This window comes from Salvelinus alpinus, chromosome 4 (genome assembly GCF_045679555.1).
Source record: "Salvelinus alpinus chromosome 4, SLU_Salpinus.1, whole genome shotgun sequence".
Classification (NCBI taxonomy): Eukaryota; Metazoa; Chordata; class Actinopteri; order Salmoniformes; family Salmonidae; genus Salvelinus; species Salvelinus alpinus.
Genome location: NC_092089.1, coordinates 63,049,147 through 63,071,489, shown reverse-complemented (window position 1 = coordinate 63,071,489; position 22,343 = coordinate 63,049,147). Strand labels below are relative to the sequence as shown.

General features: G+C 44.5%; 1 protein-coding gene across 1 annotated transcript in view; it reads left to right on the top strand.

The window, feature by feature from the left end:
* Window positions 1–22,343, top strand: part of LOC139572626 (collagen alpha-1(XXIII) chain) — a 165,457-nt gene that overhangs the window by 133,016 nt on the left and 10,098 nt on the right. The window contains exon 3 of the mRNA XM_071395310.1: window positions 16,260–16,304. Coding sequence (XP_071251411.1) covers window positions 16,260–16,304 — 45 coding nt within the window. The remainder of the gene's footprint in view (window positions 1–16,259; window positions 16,305–22,343) is intronic.

The following is a 22,343-nucleotide window of genomic DNA, read 5'->3' as shown; positions in this document are numbered from 1 at the left end:
GGGAATTTTTACTAGGATTAAATGTCAGGAATTGTGAAAAACGGAGTTTAAATGTATTTGGCTAAGGTGTATGTAAACTTCTGACTTCAACAGTATATATACAGAAATAACCCAATAATGACAAAGCGAAAACAGGTTTTTAGAAAAGTTTGCACATTTATTCAAAATAAAAAACAGAAATACTTTATTTACGTAAGTATTCAGACCCTTTGCTATGAGACTCGAAATTGAGCTTATGTGCATCTTGTTTTCGTTGATCATCCTTGAGATGTTTCTACAACTTGATTGGAGTCCACATGCGGTTAATTCAATTGATTGAACTTGATTTTTAAAGGCACACACCTGTCTATATAAGGTCCCACAGTTGACAGTGCATGTCAGAGCAAAAACCAAGCCATCACGTCGAAGGAATTGTCCGTAGAGCTCCGAGACAGGATTGTGTCGAGGCACAGATCTGGGAAAGGGTACCAAAAAATGTCTGCAGCATTGAAGGTCCCCAAGAACACAGTGGCCTCCATCATTCTTAAAAGGAAGAAGTTTGGAACCACCAAGTCACTTCCTACAGGTGCCCGCCTGGCCAAACTGAGCAATCCGGGGAGAAGGGCCTTGTTCAAGGAGGTGACCAAGAACCCGATTGTCACTCTGACAGAGCCCCAGAGTTCCTCTGTGGAGATGGGAGAACCTTCCAGCAGAACAACCATCTCTGCAGCACTCCACCAATCAGGCCTTTATGGTAGAGTGGCCAGATGGAAGCCACTCCTCAGTAAAAGGCACATGACAGTCCGCTTGGAGTTTGCCAAAGGCACCTAATGAAACCAAGATTGAACTCCTTGGCCTGAATGCCAAGCGTTACGTCCGGAGGAAACCTGTCACCATCCCTACGGTGAAGAATGGTGGTGACAGCATCATGCTGTGGGGATGTTTTTCAGCGGCATGGACTGGGAGAATAGTCAGGATCGAGGGAAAGATGAACTGAGCAAAATTACAGAGAGAGCCTTGATGAAAACCTGCTCCAAAGCATTCAGGACCTTAAACTGGGGCGAAGGTTCACCTTCCAACAGGACAACAACCCTGAGCACACAGCCAAGATAACCCAGTAGTGGCTTCGGGACAAGTCTCTGAATGTCTTTGAATGGCCCAGCCAGAGCCCGGACTTGAACCCGATCGAATATCTCTGGAGAGACCTGAAAATAGCTGTGCAGCAACGCTCCCCATCCAACCTGACAGAACTTGAGAGGATCTGCAGAGAAGAAGAATGGGAGAAACGCCCCAAATACAAGTGTGCCAAGCTTGTACCGTCATACCCAAGAAGACTCAAGGCTATAATCGCTGGTAATGGTGCTTCAACAAAGTTCTGAGAAAAGGGTCTGAATACTTATGTAAATATGATATTTCCGGGGGGGGGGGAGGGGTTGGCCCAAAAAATCTAAAACCTGTTTTTGCTTTGTCATTATTGGGTATCGTGTTTAGATTGATGATTTAAAAAAAAATGTAATCCATTTTAGAATAAGGCTGTAATGCTTTCCTAATGCACTGTATTATGTTACACCTCCACGCCACCGTGACCCAAGAGACACGTGCACACACACATGCACAGACACGCACACTCACGGGACACGCACATACACACGCATGCACACACACCCACACACTCACACAGACGCGCACACAGAGACACACACGCACTTTTACACAGTTTTCATTCAGTCACGGTCATTACTAGTCATGCCGTTTTTTTTCTCCCTTCACACATGAAAAACTGCCACCGCTCACCATTGAACAAGGACCACATCTTGAACAAAAAACACATTAGATGAAAAGAAATAAGGAAATCAACATAAAAGGGTCGTTTTATACTGTCAGACCCCATTTGATACACAGCCAATCCGTAACCACCTCTTCCAAATGTCCTTTTTGGATTACCACAACCAACATCAATGTTGTTGACACTACTAAAGCTAAGCTCTGTTAGTAGAGTTGATATACAGTACGGTCATATAATGGTCATTTTCGAAGCTGCTTTGATCCAAAGCCACTTACGATTTCACATTCTGTTAATGTGGCCATTGCGGAATTCAATCCCACAACTTTGATGTTGTAAGCACCATGTTCATGCCATGCTCCAACCATCTAAGCCAATTAGAGAAGCAGAGTTAGAGCTCGAGGTCCATGACTTTGTGTTTTCCCTCCCCATTCGTGACAGTGTTAAACCCATTGTTTATGCTCCCAGGGCATTCCTCTGAGCTACATTTCACACCTCCTCTCTGTGATGGAGACAGAGAGAGAGAGAGAGAGACAGAGAGAGGGGGAAAGAAAGAGAGAAGAAAAAGAACTAACACGGCGGCCCTGATCAGATCTCCCTCCCAAATACACCACTCATTCTCACCTCTCCATCCAGTCTGTTTAGACTTATTCTTCCTTTAGTTACGGACTCAGCACCTTCCTGTAGGAACCGTCACTCCGCAGATCAAGAGACAGTTAGTGACTTTGAGACTTATTGGTACCCTATGGCACCCTATTACCTATATAGCGCACTACTACCTCATTCCCACTTTAGTTACAGACGTCAGAGCTTCCCCCTGTCGCTCCCTATGAAAGCCCAGTCCCTACACTCTTGAAATCAACCTTATGACCTCTTGGTGTGTCGTGTAACAACAGACCCCTCATTTTTAACTCTCACTGTCCCCGCACCGTGTTTAGAGAAGGGATATGTCCCAAATGGCACCCTACTCCCTACATAGTGCACTACTTTTGACTGGAGACCTACAGGGAATAGGGGGCCTTTTGTGACTCTCCCATGTTTATCCTTATGGGAACACATTCCTTTTAGGACTCACCGGGTCCCAGATCTGAGGTGTGGATTAGTCAAACAGTCACAGAGCATTGAGTGATAACCAGGACCATCAGGACTAGGGGGCTTATGGGTAAGAAGCCACACATTAAGATGCTCCCTTCTCCTTTTCCCCTCCATCCCTCACTTACCTCCATCCCTCCATCCCCACGTTCATCTGGAAGCTGTTAGTTTAAGGGTGATAAACACCCCTCGCCCCGAACTAACAGCACCCCTCTCGTCCCACTCCCCTCCCCCTCTCTTCCCCCTCTCCTCCTCAACCCCATATCCTCCCCTTCTCTTCCCCCCTCTCCTCCTCAACCCCTCCTCCCCTCTCCTCCTCATCCCCATCTCCTCTTCATCCCCCTCTCTTCCCCATCCCGTCCTCCCCTCCCCCCTCTCCTCCTCACCCCCCCCCCCCTCTCCTCCTCATCCCCTCCTCCCCTCTCCTCCTCATCCCGTCCTCCCCTCCCCCCTCATCCCCTCCTCCCCCTCTGTCCATTATCCTGAGAGGGTTAGGTAGACAGAAGTTAAAAAAGAGTTATAAATCAGTAGGATGGCTAGCATCACAATGTGCACTCAGACATATAAAATGGTGTTCCTGTAACCAACCACGCCTGTCTCACTTTGACATTTTAGTCATTTAACAGACACTCTAATCAAGAGCCACTTACAGTAGTGAGTGCATATGTTTTCATACTTTTTTCTGTACTGGTCCCGCTTGGGAATTGAACCCAAAACCCTGGCATTGCAAGCGCCATGCGCTACCAACTGAGCCACACGGGACCGCTTAGCTAGGTTTAGATGCACTAATTGTATGTCGCTCTGGGTAAGCGTGTCTACTAAATTAGTCAAATGTAAATGGAGTAACACAAGATAACCTTGGAAGGGTGTGTCGCTCAGTATGTGTGCGAGAGAGTGTCCGGTTGTCCAAATGCATACATGTTCTTCGCTGAGGTGTGTTGCGGTTCTATTAGTCTATCACACACTCATTTATGTAGCTTGCTGTGGTGTCTGACAGCTAGTTTAGGTGTGTGTGTCTCTGTGTGTCTCTGTGTGTGTGTGTGTGTGTGTGTGTGTGTGTGTGTGTGTGTGTGTGTGTGTGTGTGTGTGTGTGTGTGTGTGTGTGTGTGTGTGTGTGTGTGTGTGTGTGTGTGTGTGTGTGTGTGTGTGTGTGTGTGTGTGTGTGTGTGTGTGTGAGTGCGTGCGTGCGTGCGTGCGTGCGTGCGTGCGTGTAACATTCAATCACTCAATGTCAGTGACGATAAACACTGAAGTCATTTTTTTACACCAAAACAAGGAAAGCATGTGTGTGTGTCTGTTAGAATTTGCACAAGTATGTTTGTGTATGTGTTAGAATGTTCATGCCTACAGTATATGTGTCTCATGTGTACAGTATGTGTACCGCATGTGTGGGTGCACGTGTGAAAGCGTTGAGTCGTGTCAACTCCTCTTCAAATGGCTTGACCCTGAGAAAAACATCCCCATGTCAACTGCACACACTGGGATACATGTGTTGATGTTTATGGGAGAGGCTTGGTTTTATGCAGTGTTCAGACTCTCACAGGGTGGTACGTCCATTAGAGGGGCCACAGCTATGGACAGAGGAGGAGAGGGAAGGAGAGAGCGAGAGAGAGAGGTGCAAGAGGAAAGAAAGGAGAAAGAGTGAGGGAGGGCAGGAAGGAGGGGGGTGGAGGGAGAGAAGCAGAGGGGGGTAGTGTTTTTAATCGCCCAGTGTTGTTCCCGGTGTGGTAATGTGTATGTTCAGAGTCAGACCCTAACCCCCCCAAATGGCATCCTGTTCCTAATATAGTGCACTACTTCAAGGGTAGGGCTCTGGTCGAAAGTAATGCACTATGTAGGGAATAGGATGCCATTTGGGACACATCCAGGGTGGGGTCAGACCTGTGGAAATACCGTGGATTAGCTCCCTCAGTCAGTGTGGATCAGCCCGTTTCACTGAGAGAGAGAGAGAGCAGAAAGAGCGAGAGAGAGAGAGAGAGAGAGAGAGAGAGAGAGAGAGAGAGAGAGAGAGAGAGAGAGAGAGAGAGAGAGAGAGAGAGAGAGAGAGAGAGAGAGAGAGAGAGAGAGCGCAGCTGGAGTGTGAATCATCACTGTCTGAATCACAACTGTTTCCTCTTTTTGTATTTTGTGTTTACATCATGCTTCTTCCCTCTTAAGATACAGCAGAGATGGAGAGAGAGAGAGATAGTGATCCTCTGTAGTGGTCCTTCATAGCTCAGTTGGTAGAGCATGGCCCTTGTAAGACCAGGGTAATGGATTTGATTCCCCCGGACCACCCATACATAAAATGTATGCACGTGTGACTGTAAGTCACTTTGGCTAAAAGTGTCTACTAAATGGCATATGGGAGAGAGAACTGTCAGCTGTTTCGTCCATAGAGAAGACAAACAGACTGAACTCTGGGTCACCTCGCTTTAGCCCTCTTAAACTTTTGCCTTGACAAACCCTGTTATGAAGACAAATATTTATATGAAGACAAATATTGTTACGATTTTCATCAATTGCTCACCCGATTTTGCTAATGATTTTGACAAAGGGCCTTTTCCCAATGAACTAAGATGGGTTTTGACCCTGCTGAGAAAAACAGCATATGACCAGCATAATGACCAGCTGATGACCAACCTTCATTGTGTTTTGTACACCGGTTTTGTACACCGGTGACCAGCATAAGTTAAAGCGAAACCAGCATCAAGTCAAATGATGCTGGCTTGCAAAGTGATGTTTGATTCCTATTGGAGTCCAGACAAGGTGTATTCTCAAAATCTGCATTCAGAATGACTGCCAGGGTTAGAAAGATGAATGAATTAGACTACCTAAACTATATAAACTAGAACATCCATTTCAGTAACGGGTGCAATAAGTCGAACTAACAGATTGGATTAGTTTAGAAAAATGTATGTTATTTATGTTTGTGTAGTATAAGATAAAGGAATCTATTATTGAATCAATCAATTTACCCCAGATAGCATATGAACATGTGACGGACACAAAATATATGGTCACAGTTGTGTGTTCATTGTATGCATTTGATTTTTAAGGAATTGTTTTATTATTTGTTAACCATAACCTTTCCATCCTTTGATTTCATTGTTGGAGTCCTCCAGATTGATGAATTAATACGCACTGAAAGGTATCGGTACCACTAGGTGGAGTCAGCAGATCTGTTGGTTGGTGGCCTTCACACTGGTGATCATGACCTCACTTCCTCATTCTATTGAGACAGCTTTTCCTGAAACCAGCCAACTTTCCCTTGTCTCAAACTTTCTCCTGTTTTACAAGTTTGTATTGTTTAAAACTACACAAAATATACTTCGAAATAGTAATATAAAATGTTTCGCTAAGTATTTCATGGTTTGTGTGATGTTTAAGGTGCATTTTTTGTTAAAATTAGAAAATGAAAGTCTCCCTATTACACTGCATTGGGAAAGTATTCAGACCCCTTTACTTTTTCCACATTTTGTTACATTACAGCACTATTCTAAAATTGATTAAATTGTTATTTTTCCTCATCAATCTACAAACATTACCCCACGATGACAAAGCAAAAACAGGTTTTTAGATATTTTTACATAAGTATTCAGACCCTTTAAACAGTACTTTGTTTTATGCACCTGTGGTAGTGATTACAGCCATGAGTCGTCTTGAGGATGATGCTACAAGCTTGGCACACCTGTTTTTGGGGAGGTCGCCCCAGTCTGTGGTCCTGAGCACTCTGGAGCAAGTTTTCATCAAGAATCTCTCTGTACTTTGCTCCTTTCATCTTTCCTTCGATCCTGACTAGTCTCCCAGTCCCTGACACTGAAAGACATCCCTACAGCCTGATGCTCCCACCACCATGCTTCACCGTAGGGATGGTGCCAGGTTTCCTCCAGACGTGATGCTTGGCATTCAGGACAAAGAGTTCAATATTGGTTTCATCAGACCAGAGAATCTTGTTTCTCATGGTCTGAGAATCCTTTAGGTGCCTTTTGGCAAACTCCAATTGGGCTTTTTACTGAGGAGTGGCTTCCATCTGGCCACTCTACCATAATGTCCTGATTGGTGGAGTGCTGCAGAGATGGTTGTCCTTCTGGAAGGTTCTCCCATCTCCACAGAGGAACTCTGGAGCTCTGTCAGAGTGACCATAGGCTTCTTGGTCACCTCCCTGACCAAGGCCCTTCTCCCCCAATTGCTCAGTTTGGCCGGTCGGCCAGCTCTAGAACCATTTATTGGTGGTTCCAAACTTCTTCCATTTAAGAATGATGGAGGTAATTGTGTTCTTGGGGACCTTCAATGCTGCAGAAAGGTTTTGGTACCCTTCCCCAGATCTGTGCCTCAACACAATCCTGTCTCGGAGCTCTACGGACAATTCCTTCGACCTGATGGCTTGGTTTTTGCTCTGCCCATGCACTGTGGGACCTTATATAGACAGATGTGTGCCTTTCCAAATCATGTCCAATCAATTGAGTTTACCACAGGTGGACTCCAATCAAGTTGTAGAAACATCTCAAAGATTATCAATGGAAACAAGATGCACCAAAGCTCAATTTCGAGTCTCATGACAAAGGGTCTGAATACTTACCTAAATAATGTATTTCTGTTTTTAGAAATTAGCAAACATTTCTTAAAACCTGTTTTCGCTTTGTCATTATTGGGTATTGTGTGTAGATTGACGAGGGGGAAAAATCATGTAATCCATTTTTAAAAAGGCTGTAACGTAACAAAATGTGGAAAAAGTCAAGGGGTGTGAATACTTTCCGAATGCACTGTATAAGTAATGAAGCCACGCTAGGTAGAAAGGATTTAACACGGAGGTGAACCTAAGAAAAGGGCGTCGTTGTCACGCCCTGACCTTAGTTCCTTTGTTATGTCTCTATTTTGGTTTGGTCAGGGTGTGAGTTGGGGTGGGCATTCTATGTTTGTGTTCTATGTTTTCTATTTCTGTGTGTTTGGCCGGGTGTGGTTCTCAATCAGAGGCAGCTGTCTATCGTTGTCTCTGATTGAGAACCATACTTAGGTAGCCTTTTCCCACCTGTGTTTTGTGGGTAGTTGTTTTCTGTTTTCTGTTTCGCTTTCGTTCTCCTGTTTGTTGTTTTTGTTCGATTTGTTTTTTTTGGATTAAATCATGAACACTTTAAACGCTGCACCTTGGTCCACTCTTCCTTCAGCCCACGAGAAGCGTTACAGTCGTTGGCTTTTCGAAGTTATAAATATATTTCTTTGCTCTGGATTACTTTATTTCATTAAACGAAGGCTCAGATGTATATACTTATATGTTGCACTATTGAATCCTTGTAGTTAAATGTTTAAGTAATTTATATTTTTTCCGTAATTAATGGTAAGGAAGTTTGCTAGCTAGCCCCATACTAAGCTTTAATTTAGCACTAGCTACTGTATATGCTTAGCTGTTCTTGTGTTTTACCGTTAGCTGTAGCACGGCTAGTGGGGGTCATTGAGGTCAATTGTGTAGCATTGGGTAACATTTATGTTTACACTAATATATTGGGTAATCTGTTGAGATGTGTTGGACAAACATACATAACATTTTATGGGTGTCCATACTAGATAGCATACCTTTTGCACTATTTGTGATTGAATGTCTTTATTTTGATACAGATACTAATTAATTGAATAGCAATAGCTATATATACCGTTAAAGAGACTGAAAATAGGATATGAAAGTATGTGAATGCATATTTTTAATGTCAATATTTCTCTATTGTTAATGAGAACTGTGCATGTATATTTTTCTACAAAGCAAATGTAACGAACCAGATCATTTACCCTTGAATCTTTTGGATTTAACTTTTTTTTTAATTCTATTGAGAACTTTCTCTTGTCAATTCTTTTCTCTTGTTTTCAGAAAACATCTGTTTTCCTGGTCTCAATCTTAGGACCTGTAACAAACATGTCATAGGCCATTCATTTTATCATTACAGGAAATTAGCTTTAAAACTGCGACATTCTCTTGCACAGGGACCCTGTTTATAGTGTCGGTAGGCTATCCAGGGCTTTAAAAAAATATCTAGACTTAACTACTAGACATTTACACAATTGTATTAATTTCAACTTTCATGCTACACAAAGATAAATACCATGCATTTTTCTAAACTAATCCAATCTCTTAGTTGGACTTATTACACCCATTACTGAAATGGTTGTTCCAGTTTAGAGGGTTTAGGTAGTCTCATTTATGAATTGTTCTAACCCTGGTTATCATTCTGAATGCAGATTCTGAGTGAATAAAAGTTCAGATTTTTGGATATCCTCTGTCAGGCTGGATTCCAACAGGAATTAGACATCACTTTCAACTCAGCATAATGTGACTTGATGCTGGTTTTGCGGATGACCGGCATATGCTGGTGACCTGCTAACATGTCCAAAACACAGCGAAGGCTGGTCACCAGTGAAAACACGAACGAAGGGTCGTCACCAGTGAAATCACAATGAAGGCTGGTCACCAGTGAAATCACAATGAAAATACAACAAAGGCTGGTCACCAGCCAATGCTGGTCTATGCTGTTTTTTTCAGGAAGGAAGTTCCTGTAAAAACAAAAATAGATCCTAATATTGTACCAGAATACATTGTTAGGGTTCTAGCTACCAGTTTTGGAATATATCGGTTGTGCATTCATTTTATTTCAACATATTCATTCTGCTTTTGGTAATCTTTTAGTCATAGTCTCTGGTTAAATTCTCTCTCTCCTCAGGCCAACTCTCATGCTCTGAAGTATACGCAAATTAGAGGCAAGACTCCTGTGTGTGTGTGTGTGTGTGTGTGTGTGTGTGTGTGTGTGTGTGTGTGTGTGTGTGTGTGTGTGTGTGTGTGTGTGTGTGTGTGTGTGTGTGTGTGTGTGTGTGTGTGTGTGTGTGTGTGTGTGTGTGTGTGTGTGCGCGCACCTGTGAAGGTCAAGCTTCCCTATTTAAAGCCAGTCATTCCCAGCCAAGCCTAGATTAAACAAGCTCAAAAAGGCGAGATCGCCACTGAAAGGCGATCGGCGGGAAAACTATCAGTAATGTTGGGAATAACATTCTAAAGAAGGAATTGTAACGAGGGAATGTGGTGAAAGTCTGCCTGCAGCAAGTGTGGAAGGACAGTTGACCCAATACCCTGACTCACTTCCCACATCCTTTCCCATTTAAATTGGATTATTCCGCGTTTGAAGGGCTGATATTTGCATCAGTGGAGAGATGGACGGACACATACACACACACACACACACACACACACACACACACACACACACACACACACACACACACACACACACACACACACACACACACACACACACACACACACACACACACACACACACACACACACACACAAGAAAACACACACACAGGCACATAGACACTCTTCTGGCTCCATAGACACACACACACAGCGTCCTGTGGCTCAGTGTAAACAGTATCATATCCCAGTGTTTTCATTTTGTCCTTTATTACTACCAGTTGTTGGGTTTAACAAAGAGAGAGAGGGCTGAGAGAGGGAGGCAGGGCTTATTCCACGGTGGAACAGCTTTGTTCCCTGGAACCCCTCTCTGTTTGAGAGAAATGTTACAGTAGCTAAATCAGGACGAGTCACGGCTATGTGCGTGCGTGTGTGTGTGTGTGTGTGTGTGTGTGTGCGTGCGTGCGTGCGTGCGTGCGTGCGTGCGTGCGTGCGTGTGTGTGTGAGGGATTGGGTGGCTTGCGGATTCAAGGCTGATGGTAGCCAGGATGATGAGATGCAGTTGGTAACACCGCATGTTTTAACAATCACACAGAGAGAGACACACACACACTCTGCTTGTCTGTTTCCTATAGCCGTGGCTTGACTTAGCTACTGCGACATCAGTATAAGCGTTGATGGAGAAATTGTTTCCAACCCCAGGCCCCAGTCAAGCGGATAGCTCGTCAGTGAGCTAGTTGCAGATGTCTGCTTTTATAAAAATGAGTTGTGTGTTGGTGTGTGTGTGTGTTGGTGTGTGTGCCTGTGCCTCTTGGAGGGGGAGTTTCAGTAGTGGGTTTTGTCTCCACGCTGACTTCACCTCTCTGAGGCTAACGGTGGGTTAAGGCTGATAGTCTGTGTATGTGTGTGACTGCAAGCCAGGCCATGGTGTGATGTTTAGGGGGTTGTGGGCGGTGTGGGCTGTGTTTTATATGTGTTTCCTCGGACACATGGCTAGCTCTAGCTGGCTCCCAGTCAAACCTAGGACCAGGCAGGCTGCATGCTTTTCACCACCAACCAGGGGGAACAGTTCACTTTCTTTCCTGCATGCAAGAGTGGGTCTCTTGGAATCTGATAAATGGGTTGTGTATAGGCCCCCGGAGGCCTATCTGTTAGAGCGCTGGACCACTTCAGGCCTACTAGGACATTCAATCCTCTCACGCAAGGAAAGATCGATCCTCCTTCCTCCTCGTCCCTCTCTCTTTCCATCCTGTCTTTTCTCTCCCTCTCCCGTCTCCTCATCTCTCTCACATCTCACTCTCTTCGTCCTTTGTCTTGTGCTCCCCCCTTGCTCCTCTCTCTCATCTCTCCTCTCTTCTCTCCTCTCTTCCTCTATCCTCTCCCTGAGGGCTGTGTATATATTCGCTGACAGGAGAGATCGGACACCTCCTTCTTCGGTTTCTATAGACCTGGGGAGCATTCAGCAGGACACAACGTTTCTTATCGTTAAATAGAAATAGTTTGTAGCACAAACAAAAAAAAAATTTGTAGCACAAACATGCCTCTCTGACTATGGAATCATGTCGGTTTTATTCATGGTTTTTCTATCTGGTGCAAACTCTGTTTACGTAATTTGAGGAGAGGATGGCGGTCAACAGAGGCAGGTCAAAGTTCGAAGGGTATCATTGAAGTGTTATAAACAACATGATTTCAATATGCTCTCTTCTGGCTCCATACACTACTTGTATTGACCTTTGTTAAGTGGCTTGGTTATTTTTCTGATCTCAGATCTCTGAGCCTGTTTTGTCTTTGGGTCGTGACCAATTTTCCCTCTAACTTTTTTTCGGCACTGAGAAAATGTCAGGTTTGCTGAGTGAAAATTCGGTGCAACTTCCAGCACACATTTACTGTGAACACTGAGGCTGTACCAGCCTTAAGTTAATTTTAACAAGTAAGCTACTGTGGCTATTTTATCATTATTTAGGCCTACCAGAGTGGCCTACAATCAAAAACAAGAGAAAATGCATCACATAACATTTTAACATGGAAATAGCTGTTCTACCATTCAGCCTACAGTAGCATCCAATGTGTGGTGTTCAATGTAGGCCTACATTCAGTGAGACTTTTGAAAAGAACATGAAAAACCATGTCCTTCAGACAAGGAGGTGACTGAAAATGTTGTGTTTTTTGATGCAAGAAACCATTTTACAAAATAAAATGCATTATTATTCCCATATCATTATTACAGAGAAAAAGACCAACTTTGCTACACTCTGCCTATTGGCATTAGCTTATTCAAGCTTGTCTCAAAATGCAATACTGCCCCTTTAAGACAATAAAAATCTGGTTAACTGACTCGCTTTTCAAATATGTCTAGAAATGTGCACATTTTGTGCTCTTGTAGGAAGCAATCACTCCCCTATTGCTGACTACAAATTATATATAACTGGGCTAATAACTCACTAAATAGCAAAGGATATGAAACATTTTTGCAAACGGGGCTACATGCATCTCTTGCTTTGATCTCAAAACAAGCGAATCTACTCACGACCACAGCTGTAAACACAGTCCAGTTCAACGTAAATGGCACAGATCCATAAATGGCCATGGTCTTTGCATATAGGCCTACGGGAGCTCTGATTGGCTGTGTAGGGTACGGGCTGAGTTGTGCTCAATAGAATCCTACTCCAATAGAATCCTACTCCGATGTGTTCTGCCTACAATAAAATCGCTTGCATAGTTTGTTTTGTTTCGGTATGTTGCATTGAAAATGACTAATATTGCGTTGATTCGATCACAGTTGCCAAAGTAAAGGGACACGTTGATAGTGTTAACTAACAGGGAAAACTCTGTCTCGTGCTTCTCTCTGTGGCCTGATATTTATTCTGCGCTCTGTGTGGCAGTCCAGGGGGAGCTGCACGGCAGTCTCGGGCTACTGCACACACTCTTGCAGCTTATTGGTCGTGACATAAACATTTAAACACCGTCCAGGATCTGATAACCTTTGACCTCTAGGAGTAGATCACTGATGGTGAATATCCTAATACTTAACACGGTTTGCTCTTCTTGTCTCCTTTCCTTGGATGCAACCGATAGGTGAAAGGTCTGGATAGATTTTCACCTTTGTGCCCTTGACCTGTCAAGTCCTTCAGATCAGCCAAAGGAGGGAAGGAAAGGAAGCTATTTAAGAGTATAAGGAAATGACCATGGAGACAGAGATCAGCTTACCAAACATGTAACACATGGTGGGGGTTTGCCCCTTGATAGCATGTCTACTGAGCACATGCACACACACACACACACACACACACACACACACACACACACACACACACACACACACACACACACACACACACACACACACACACACACACACACACACACACACACACACACACACACACACACACACACACACACACACACTCCTCATATGACACCTCCTGGTCCTGGTATGTCACTGATCTCACAGATCTTGCCGGTGACGCAGGAAGTTAAGGCCCGAAACGGACCCCCCCCCTTGCACGTGTGTGTGCGAGTGCGTGTGTGCGTGTGTGTGATTGATGTCTCTACATCATTGCCACAGATGACAAATGAAGGTGCCAGACGTTGGCACTGTGCGTGTCTGTGTGTGTGTGTTGGCGTAACTGTGTATGTACAGTTACGTGTTTAAAGCTCTGCTTGAGCCCTGGTTACACAGACACACACACACACACACACACACACACACACACACACACACACACACACACACACACACACACACACACACACACACACACACACACACACACACACACACACACACACACACACACACACACACACACACACACTCCTGTTTATACCATTAATTCCTCTAGTCAATCCTGGCCCTACATCAGCCTGTCATCACCACGGCGGTTACCTCTCAGCTATACTGCACATGACAAATCACACGCTCCGGTTACAGTCCCCTCTACCTCCAGCCCTGGCCACCTCCCTGTCCGTCGGCATGAGACTTTCATGTCCAATAGAAATAGAGGCACTGCAGGGAGCTCCTAGTGACCAACAGCCCATAATATCAATACTGGATTACTGCTTACTGAACACAGTCAGTGGTCAGGATAAGCTTAGAAGCTCGAGAGAGAGAGAGAGAGAGAGAGAGAGAGAGAGAGAGAGAGAGAGAGAGAGAGAGAGAGAGAGAGAGAGAGAGAGAGAGAGAGAGAGAGAGAGAGACGCTGTACCCCTGAACCTCCCCACTCTCCCCCATCCAGTGTGTCCCCTATTGCACCCTACCACCCCAGGAATCTTCTCTGGCCCCCTGGTATTGAGTCGTCAGTCTTTGCCAGGGCAGGTTCACTGTGGTGTTTATGGCTGGGGGAGCTGGAGGAGCAGAGCAGGGGAAGTGGAGCGTACTGGGGGGGCTATTAATACCTAGGACACTGGGGACTAGAGGAGTGGAAGGGGGGGGGGGGGGGGTGAAGAGAGACAGGAGCAGGCAGGGGTGTGAGAATGGAGGAGGGGGGAGAAAGACAGGGGCACACAGGAGGGAGGCAATGATGCCTGTGTCCAAAAAAAGAGGGAGAGGAGGAGATCAGAGATCAAATGTGATGGTCGAGAGAATAGGACTGTTCCGGAGAATACTGCCGAGGTACAAGAGTGACAGACTGCAAGGCGGGAAAGGATGAGAGACTAAAACGTAGGAAAGTGGGTGGAGACAGAGGAGGAGGAGGAGGATGAGGAGGAGGAGGAGGAGGAGGAGGAGGAGGGTAGTTCTCTTTTTAAAAGTGGGCTTCACTGTAAGGAAGCGATTAGGCCGTAACAATAACTCCTATAATGGCCTATGGAAAAAGCATGTCTGCAGCCAGAGCTGATTAGCATCTGAACACAAAGCTAGGCTACTCTAACCCAGGACTAAAGCCAGTATGGATCCCATTTACCTGCACAGCCAGGGGCAAGCTCTGAAGGTGGATGGGAGGGGAAGCGAGGGAGTCAATAGCGAGGGAGGGCACTCTGGGGCAAAGGGAGAGCAAATCAAATCAAATCAACGTTTATTTGTCACGTGCGCCGAACACAACCTTACAGTGAAATGCTTACTTACAGGCTCTAACCAATAGTGTAAAAAAAGGTGTTAGGTGAACAATAAGTAAGTAAAGAAAGAAATAAACAACAGTAAAAAGACAGGCTATAAACAGTAGTGAGGCTATAAAAGTAGCGAGGCTACATACAGACACCGGTTAGTCAGGCTGATTGAAATAGTATGTACATGTAGATATGGTTAACGTGACTATGCATATATGATGAACAGAGTAGCAGTAGCGTAAAAGAGGGGGTGGTGGGTGGCGGAACACAATGCAGATAGCCCGGTTAGCCAATGTGCGGGAGCACTGGGTTGGGTCGGCCCAACTGAGGTAGTATGAATGTATAGTTAAAGTGACTACGCATATGGCAGAGCAGAGCAAGAGGGGACGCTGGATAAAATCTACTTTTGGAGTTTAGTTTTGTGGTACTACGTGCGTTTGTTGTTCTATGATCTTAAACACAAAGGGAGACTTGGGATTCACACCGCGTACTACGCCCGTATTTTAGCATGTTCAGCAGCACTAGGGTTTTTGTGTTTACACAATTCTCTCTGGGCACGGCATCCTGGCGTGGTCAAAGCTCCTGCTCTGACCTGCCGTAGTCCCTGGTGTTTTAACTGCTCTGGCGGCCTGAACAGCTCCTTGCAGCTTCCGAGCTTTACTGCATCTCCACATCAACATAAGTAAGGCCAACAGTATCAGGACAGGCTTTACTGGCAGGTCGGGCGAAGGTGAGGATCGGCACCAAGCCAAGTGGCGGAGAGGCGGTGTGTCTGGCTTGGCCGGTCAGAGCGAGGGGATGGGATGACTGTGACTGTGCGGGGTGACTGTGTAGTCCATGGGAAGGCCTACTATGTGGATCGCTGACACACACGCGCACACACGCGCGCACACACCTGTTCCGCTCCAGGTGAATCCATCCAGATGTTCTACAGTTCTACGGTCGAACATTCCACCTGTGGCGCCGTGGGTTTGGACATCTGGAGCAGTTTACCCACCGTAACCATGCCAACGCATATACTACAACCCCAATGAACACACTCCTCTGCCAACACACACACACACACATCCAACAGTTTTATCTCATCTGTAGCTTACAACCCCCAGGTACCCCTTTAGCCCCAGTTCTAAACGTACAACTTCTTCCCGGACTTTTCAGTTGATGAGTTTGGGCTTTAACACTCTGTGTTTATGTTTCCTTCAGGTCCTCCTGGAAAGCGTGGAAGGATGGGAAGAAGAGGTGATCCCGGTAAGTGTCACATCTCTCTCTTAAACTGTATTTTTGTGCTGTCGTCATCCCCAGATTCTCCTCTTTCTTCTCTACATTCCCTCTCTCCTCTTTCCCCACATTGTTCTTCCTCTTCCCACCTCCCAATTCCCCGTCTTTCCCCTTCCTCTGCTCCATCCCCATCTCTCCAACCAATCTGCATCACCTCTCTCTCTCTCCTCTGTCTCTCTCTCTCTCATGGCCATGCAGGATGTGGTAGTGAGCTAGGACAGTCTGTGAACCGTGACTCAAAACACTATGTGATAGAATAGAGCAGGCGTTTCTTCCTGTTCCTCCCTGTCCACTCCAACCTAACACTAACGTTGGCCACGTGGTCGCATTAACCGTGTTTTAGCGGTGCAGCGTGAGCAGTAGCAGCCGCTCTAGTAGTAAGACGAGGTTAATGACATTGGCAACGTCACTGTCCTCCCTTCTCCTTAAGTGTGTTATGGTTTCTCTAAAACCACAAAACACTTATTGGGAACAAGAACAATGCACAGACCTGAAATCGGTGCATTGTAACCCTTGTTGCACCAAACCGTTTTGTGTAGAAATCCTCAACAAGCCAAGTCTCTCTCACTCTTTGACTGGGTCATCCAACAAATATTGCTTATTTTTTTTAAACTTTGGACTCATTGTCAGATTAAAGAGACGTCTGCTTAGTCTAGCCTGTCTGTAGTGTAAGAACACGAGAAGCTATTATCACAGACTTTGGTCTGTCTGTGGGTCTGAGAGGAAAAACCTCTTGAGTCATGGCTGCGGTCAAGACGGAGTCACGGTCCCCACGATCGCGGATGAGGACCATGTTGACTCACTCACGGATCACTGACGAGCGCTACGAGAAATCGAGGCTCTTACCGTCACGTAGACACACCCAGATCTTTCGGTGAGATATTGTCTCGTCTAAATTTGCCGTGTCGAATAGCACAAAGAAGCGGATGGTACCTCTTGCTACTATATCAGATGGTAGTGAACCGTGACTCAAAACACACATCCATATAGATGCCTGGTGTGACTTAGTGTCTTCCGTGCCTTCAACATGTGATGATGAACGTCATGGTTCACCCAATGTCAGATTATTCACATGATTATCTACATATAGCCAGAAAATGGTTATATAGTGTTTTGTGCGTTATAGGACATCCACGTTCACCATAAACTTCTCCAGGTCTTCCCTGTCTCATATTCCTCCATATTTCCTCCTATTTATTCTCATACCCAACCATCAGACCGTTCCTTGATCTACCCAGATCAGAGCTGAAAGCCCTCTCTGCTCTGTTCACGGTCCGTCAGGTTATTATCAGGACAGCTAAATGGCTATGTTTTGCATCAGGGCCCTAAGTCGTTCCAGGCGCGTGGTGTTCTCAGGATGGAGTTCAAAGAGGGACCGATGGAGCGTTTTGTATTCATGTGGAGATGCTAGTTCTTGTTGTCCCAGGACTGGGGAAATGTGTGGTTCTGTTTAGATCTGCCTCTGCCTCGGAAATTGTTTTGTTTCATGTCCATAAGGATGCAGCCTGGTTAGGTTGTTGTGTTGTCCTGGCTCTGGCTGGTTATTACACCGTGCTCTGTTTGTGTGACGAAAAATGTTAAACTATTTGAAAAACAAAGAGGAAGTTAAACACACACACACACGCGCGCGGTTCAGAGTAAAAATGAGAGACAATGAGATCATGGGAGTAGTTCACACACGCGCGCACACACAAATGTAAACACACACATAAACACACACACATACACACACATAAACACACACACACACACACACAGTGCCAGTAAAGGGAGGACCACCTGCCTCAGTGTTTCCCCTATATTAATTTAGCAGCGGTGGCCCACTGCTAAATTGTCCATAAGGATGCAGCCTGGTTAGGTTGTTGTGTTGTCCTGGCTCTGGCTGGTTATTACACCGTGCTCTGTTTGTGTGACGAAATGTACACACAAATGTAAGCACACACATAAACACACACACATACACACACATAAACACACACACACACACACACACACACACACAGTGCCAGTAAAGGGAGGACCACCTGCCTCAGTGTTTCCCCTATATTAATTTAGCAGCGGTGGCCCACTGCTAAATTGTTGCCACCTCTGCAAAAAATATGATGTAATTATCTGGCTGGTGTGTTTGTTTACCTAGCTGTCTGGGCCAGTAGGTCCTTGTCCTAGTGTCTAGACACCCATAAACCTCATTGACTTTCATGCCTCATAAACCACAACACCTTTTTCCTCTCACGTTTGTTCCCTACCTCTTAGGTATGTCCCTTCACTACTCTCCCTCTCTCTTTCTCCCACCCCTCTCTCAATCTCCTCTCTCCCTCTCCTCTCCTCTCTCCTCTATACCATCCACCACTCTCCCAGCTAGCACATAATGCTTTGAGAACCATGTGTTTTTTTAGAGCTTGGTGAGAGCGTGGTTGTACTATAGTTATTTTGCATACAACCTTCCCACAATGTTCTGGGAATGGTGCAGGATACCCAGCTAGCACATAACGTTCTGAGAACCTTAGGTGGGAATTTCAGTACTTCAGCATAACGTTTCCTACAGGTTTCCTCGTGGTTCTATTCAAAGTAATGTTCTCAAATTCTTCAGAGAACTTTAAGAAACAACGTTCTTCTGCGGGAATGTCAGTACTTCTGTAGATTTCTATATAAAGTCATGTTCTCGGAACATTACGAAAACTTTCCTTACAAAACACAAGAAATCCTTAGTAAAGTTCAAACAATGTTCTAAGAATGTTATTTAAAAACATATACATTCCATTCTCAGCTTTCTCTCTCTTTCCTCCATCTTGTTAAAGGGAAACCATTTTTCAATTGCATATTTATCATCTCCAGCACCAACCCGACATCAACATATATTTTGTGAAAATGCTACGTTTCTATGTTTCGTAGTAAAAAACCTGGCGCGAGACATGTGTTTCCAAGGACATCATTGGTGTGCATTGTGTGATTTTGACCAATTTTGAGTAGGCATCGCCTACTAATTGCCTACTAATTGTCTACTAATTGGTTGATGATGTCATTGGAAACACTTACCTTTCTCTATCTTTTTTACTACAAAACATAGAAACGTGCCATTTTCACATGATGTCGGGTTGGTGCTGGAGATAAATATGAAGTTGAAACATTTTCTTTTACATGTATTCAGGTGTGTTGGCCGTGCCCACTAATCCTGCCCACTAAGCTTGGTTCTTTTGAAATGGGGTCTGTTTGAATAGACTGAACAGCTTTGTATTAGTAAAAAGAAAAGGCTAGCTCCATCCTGGTGGCGTGGTGAACTAATTCCATGGATAGAGAACAAAAGATCATAGGTTCAAATCTCACTGACATAATGCCACAATAAAAAATAAATGTGTTTGTATGATTAATGCCTAAGCAAATACATTTCCATGCGTCCTATCTTTGCTTGGAGTTGAAAAGAGTTAACCCAAACTAAGATAGCAGTGTTATTAAAAGTCTTATTGAAACATTTTCTCAGAACGTTATTTAATTACCATCAAATAACCTAGAATTTCCGTTCTCAGAACGTTAATAAAACCTCCCAGGAAAACGTTTCGGGAACCATAATAAAACATTCTCAGAACCCGGGGCAACCTAAAAATTATCTTTTCTACAACAGGTGGAAATACATTTTTAAAAAGTTCAGTTTCACCGGGGTCAGGAAACGTATGACTTCGTTCCCAGAACTTCCAAGGAACCAAATGTGCTAGCTGGGCTAACACTCCACCTCCCTCCTTTCCCCTCCATCCCTTTCTCTTCCTCTTCCTCTGTTTTTCACTTCTCCGTTAGCTCAGATCACTGATCAGATTCTAAACATGATCAGTAATTAAACAGTAACTACACAGCTACAGCAGAAATAACAAATCAAATGTTATTGGTCGCCTACCCATATTTTGCAGATGTTTTCGCAGGTGCAGCGAAATGCTTATGTTTTTAGCTCCGACAGTGCAGTAATACCTAACAATACAAAACAATGCACATAAATCCCCCCCCAAAAAATAAAGGAATTATGAAATTTCAGAACGAGCAATGTCAGAGTCCGGAGTACGAATATATATGTATATGATGGTGTGTAGAGACATTATGGACAGTATATAAATAGAAAAGGTGTATACAGCAGTAGTAGCCTAGTGGTTAGAGCAGGGCGGCAACTTAGCCTAGTGGTTAGAGAGTTGGACTAGTAACCGAAAGGTTGCGAGATCGAATCCCTGAGCTGACAAGGTACAAATCTGTCGTTCTGCCCCTGAACAAGGAAGTTAACCCACTGTCATTGAAAATAAGAATTTGTTCTTAAATGACTTGCCTAGTTAAATAAAGGTCAAATTAAAACATTTAAAAGTTATATAGGCTATCTCAGTGACCTTGTGGTTAGAGTGTCTGCCCTGAGATTGGAAAGTTGGGAGTTCAAACCCCCAGCCTAGTCATACCCAATGTGTCTATGCTTGGCACTCAGAATTAAGGAGATATACTATGATCTCCCTATGATAGACTAGCGTCCTGTCTAGGGGGTGTACTTGTATATCACGCCTGTTGCTCTAGGAACAGTAGATGGACTCCTGAGCCTTTCTGACTTGCACAAACCAAGGCCACTTACTTTAATACCCCACTACTCCGGAACTGTCTGTTTCCACTCAGACTAGACCCATTCTGACATCTATTACCTACTTTAATACCCCCACTACTCCTGAACTGTCTGTTTCCACTCAGACTAGACCCATTCTGATGTCTATTACTCCGTCAGTTGTTGTTGTAGTTGTATTGCTGGCATGTTTTCCTTTCATTGTTGGGGCCCCAACCCGAATGAAAGCGTGCCCATTGGTTGTTATTACAGAGTCATCAGAATGAACCTTTTCATGATTGGTTTGATCCAAATAAGCAACATTAGTCCGAAATCAAAAGGCTGGATGTAATCTTAAGGATCAACCGGTCCTCTGTGTTTCCACTCCATCAGTTTAGTCAGGATTGTTGGTTTTAGACCGGAGTGGAGACTTCTCCAACAGTTCACGCTAAGAGTTAATAGAGAGAGGGACAGAGAGAGAAGAGGAGGAGAGGGAGAGAAAGGAAGGCAGAGAGGGAGAGAGAGACAGATGGAGTGAATGATGGAAGGAGAGACAGAACGAGAGGGAGGGAGAGATCGCCTATCTCTGAAAAATTTCCGGACAACATTTCAGGACAGTCAGGAAAACAATAAAGGAACAGTCTGAGGTTTGAGAGGATATCCCAAGCCCAGACCGCTTTAAACCCATTCTGATTCAAACCCCTTCTGATTCTTATCTGGGATATGGGGCCATTAAACTCAAGCCTTCCTTTTAATATCACACTTTCTATTTCCTTTCCTTTTTTGAATGTACCAACATGTCCCTGTAAAACTCTGAATCACTTTTCAGCCTAATGCAAAACACAGCCATAACCCAGAAGTCAACTCAGTGTGTGCTAGTCTGTTTGTCATAAGGCTCTTACCACAAGCTCTATTGGCAATAAACTTAATGAGCTCTTTCTGTAAGATATGTATATCTTCAATTATATCCCCGATCTAAAATACCAAAGTACAAACATTTGTCTGTTTTAATCGCTGTACAAACCAGAACATTTTGTAACAAAACGTTGAATGTATTATTCCAGTACTAATAATTGTTTTCTCTTTCCTTTTTTCTGTTTGTTTGTTTGTTTGTTTGTTTGTTTGTTTGTTTGTTTGTTTGTTTGTTTGTGTATTGCAGGAGCTCCAGTAAGTACCATCCAGGATGTATCACACACACACACACACACACACACACACACACACACACACACACACACACACACACACACACACACACACACACACACACACACACACACACACACACACACACACACTCCTCCGTGTGGTCCATCTACTGGCACTGTGTGTGTGTGTGTGTGTGTGTGTGTGTGTGTGTGTGTGTGTGTGTGTGTGTGTGTGTGTGTGTGTGTGTGTGTGTGTGTGTGTGTGTGTGTGTGTGTGTGTGTGTGTGTGTGTGTGTGTGTGTG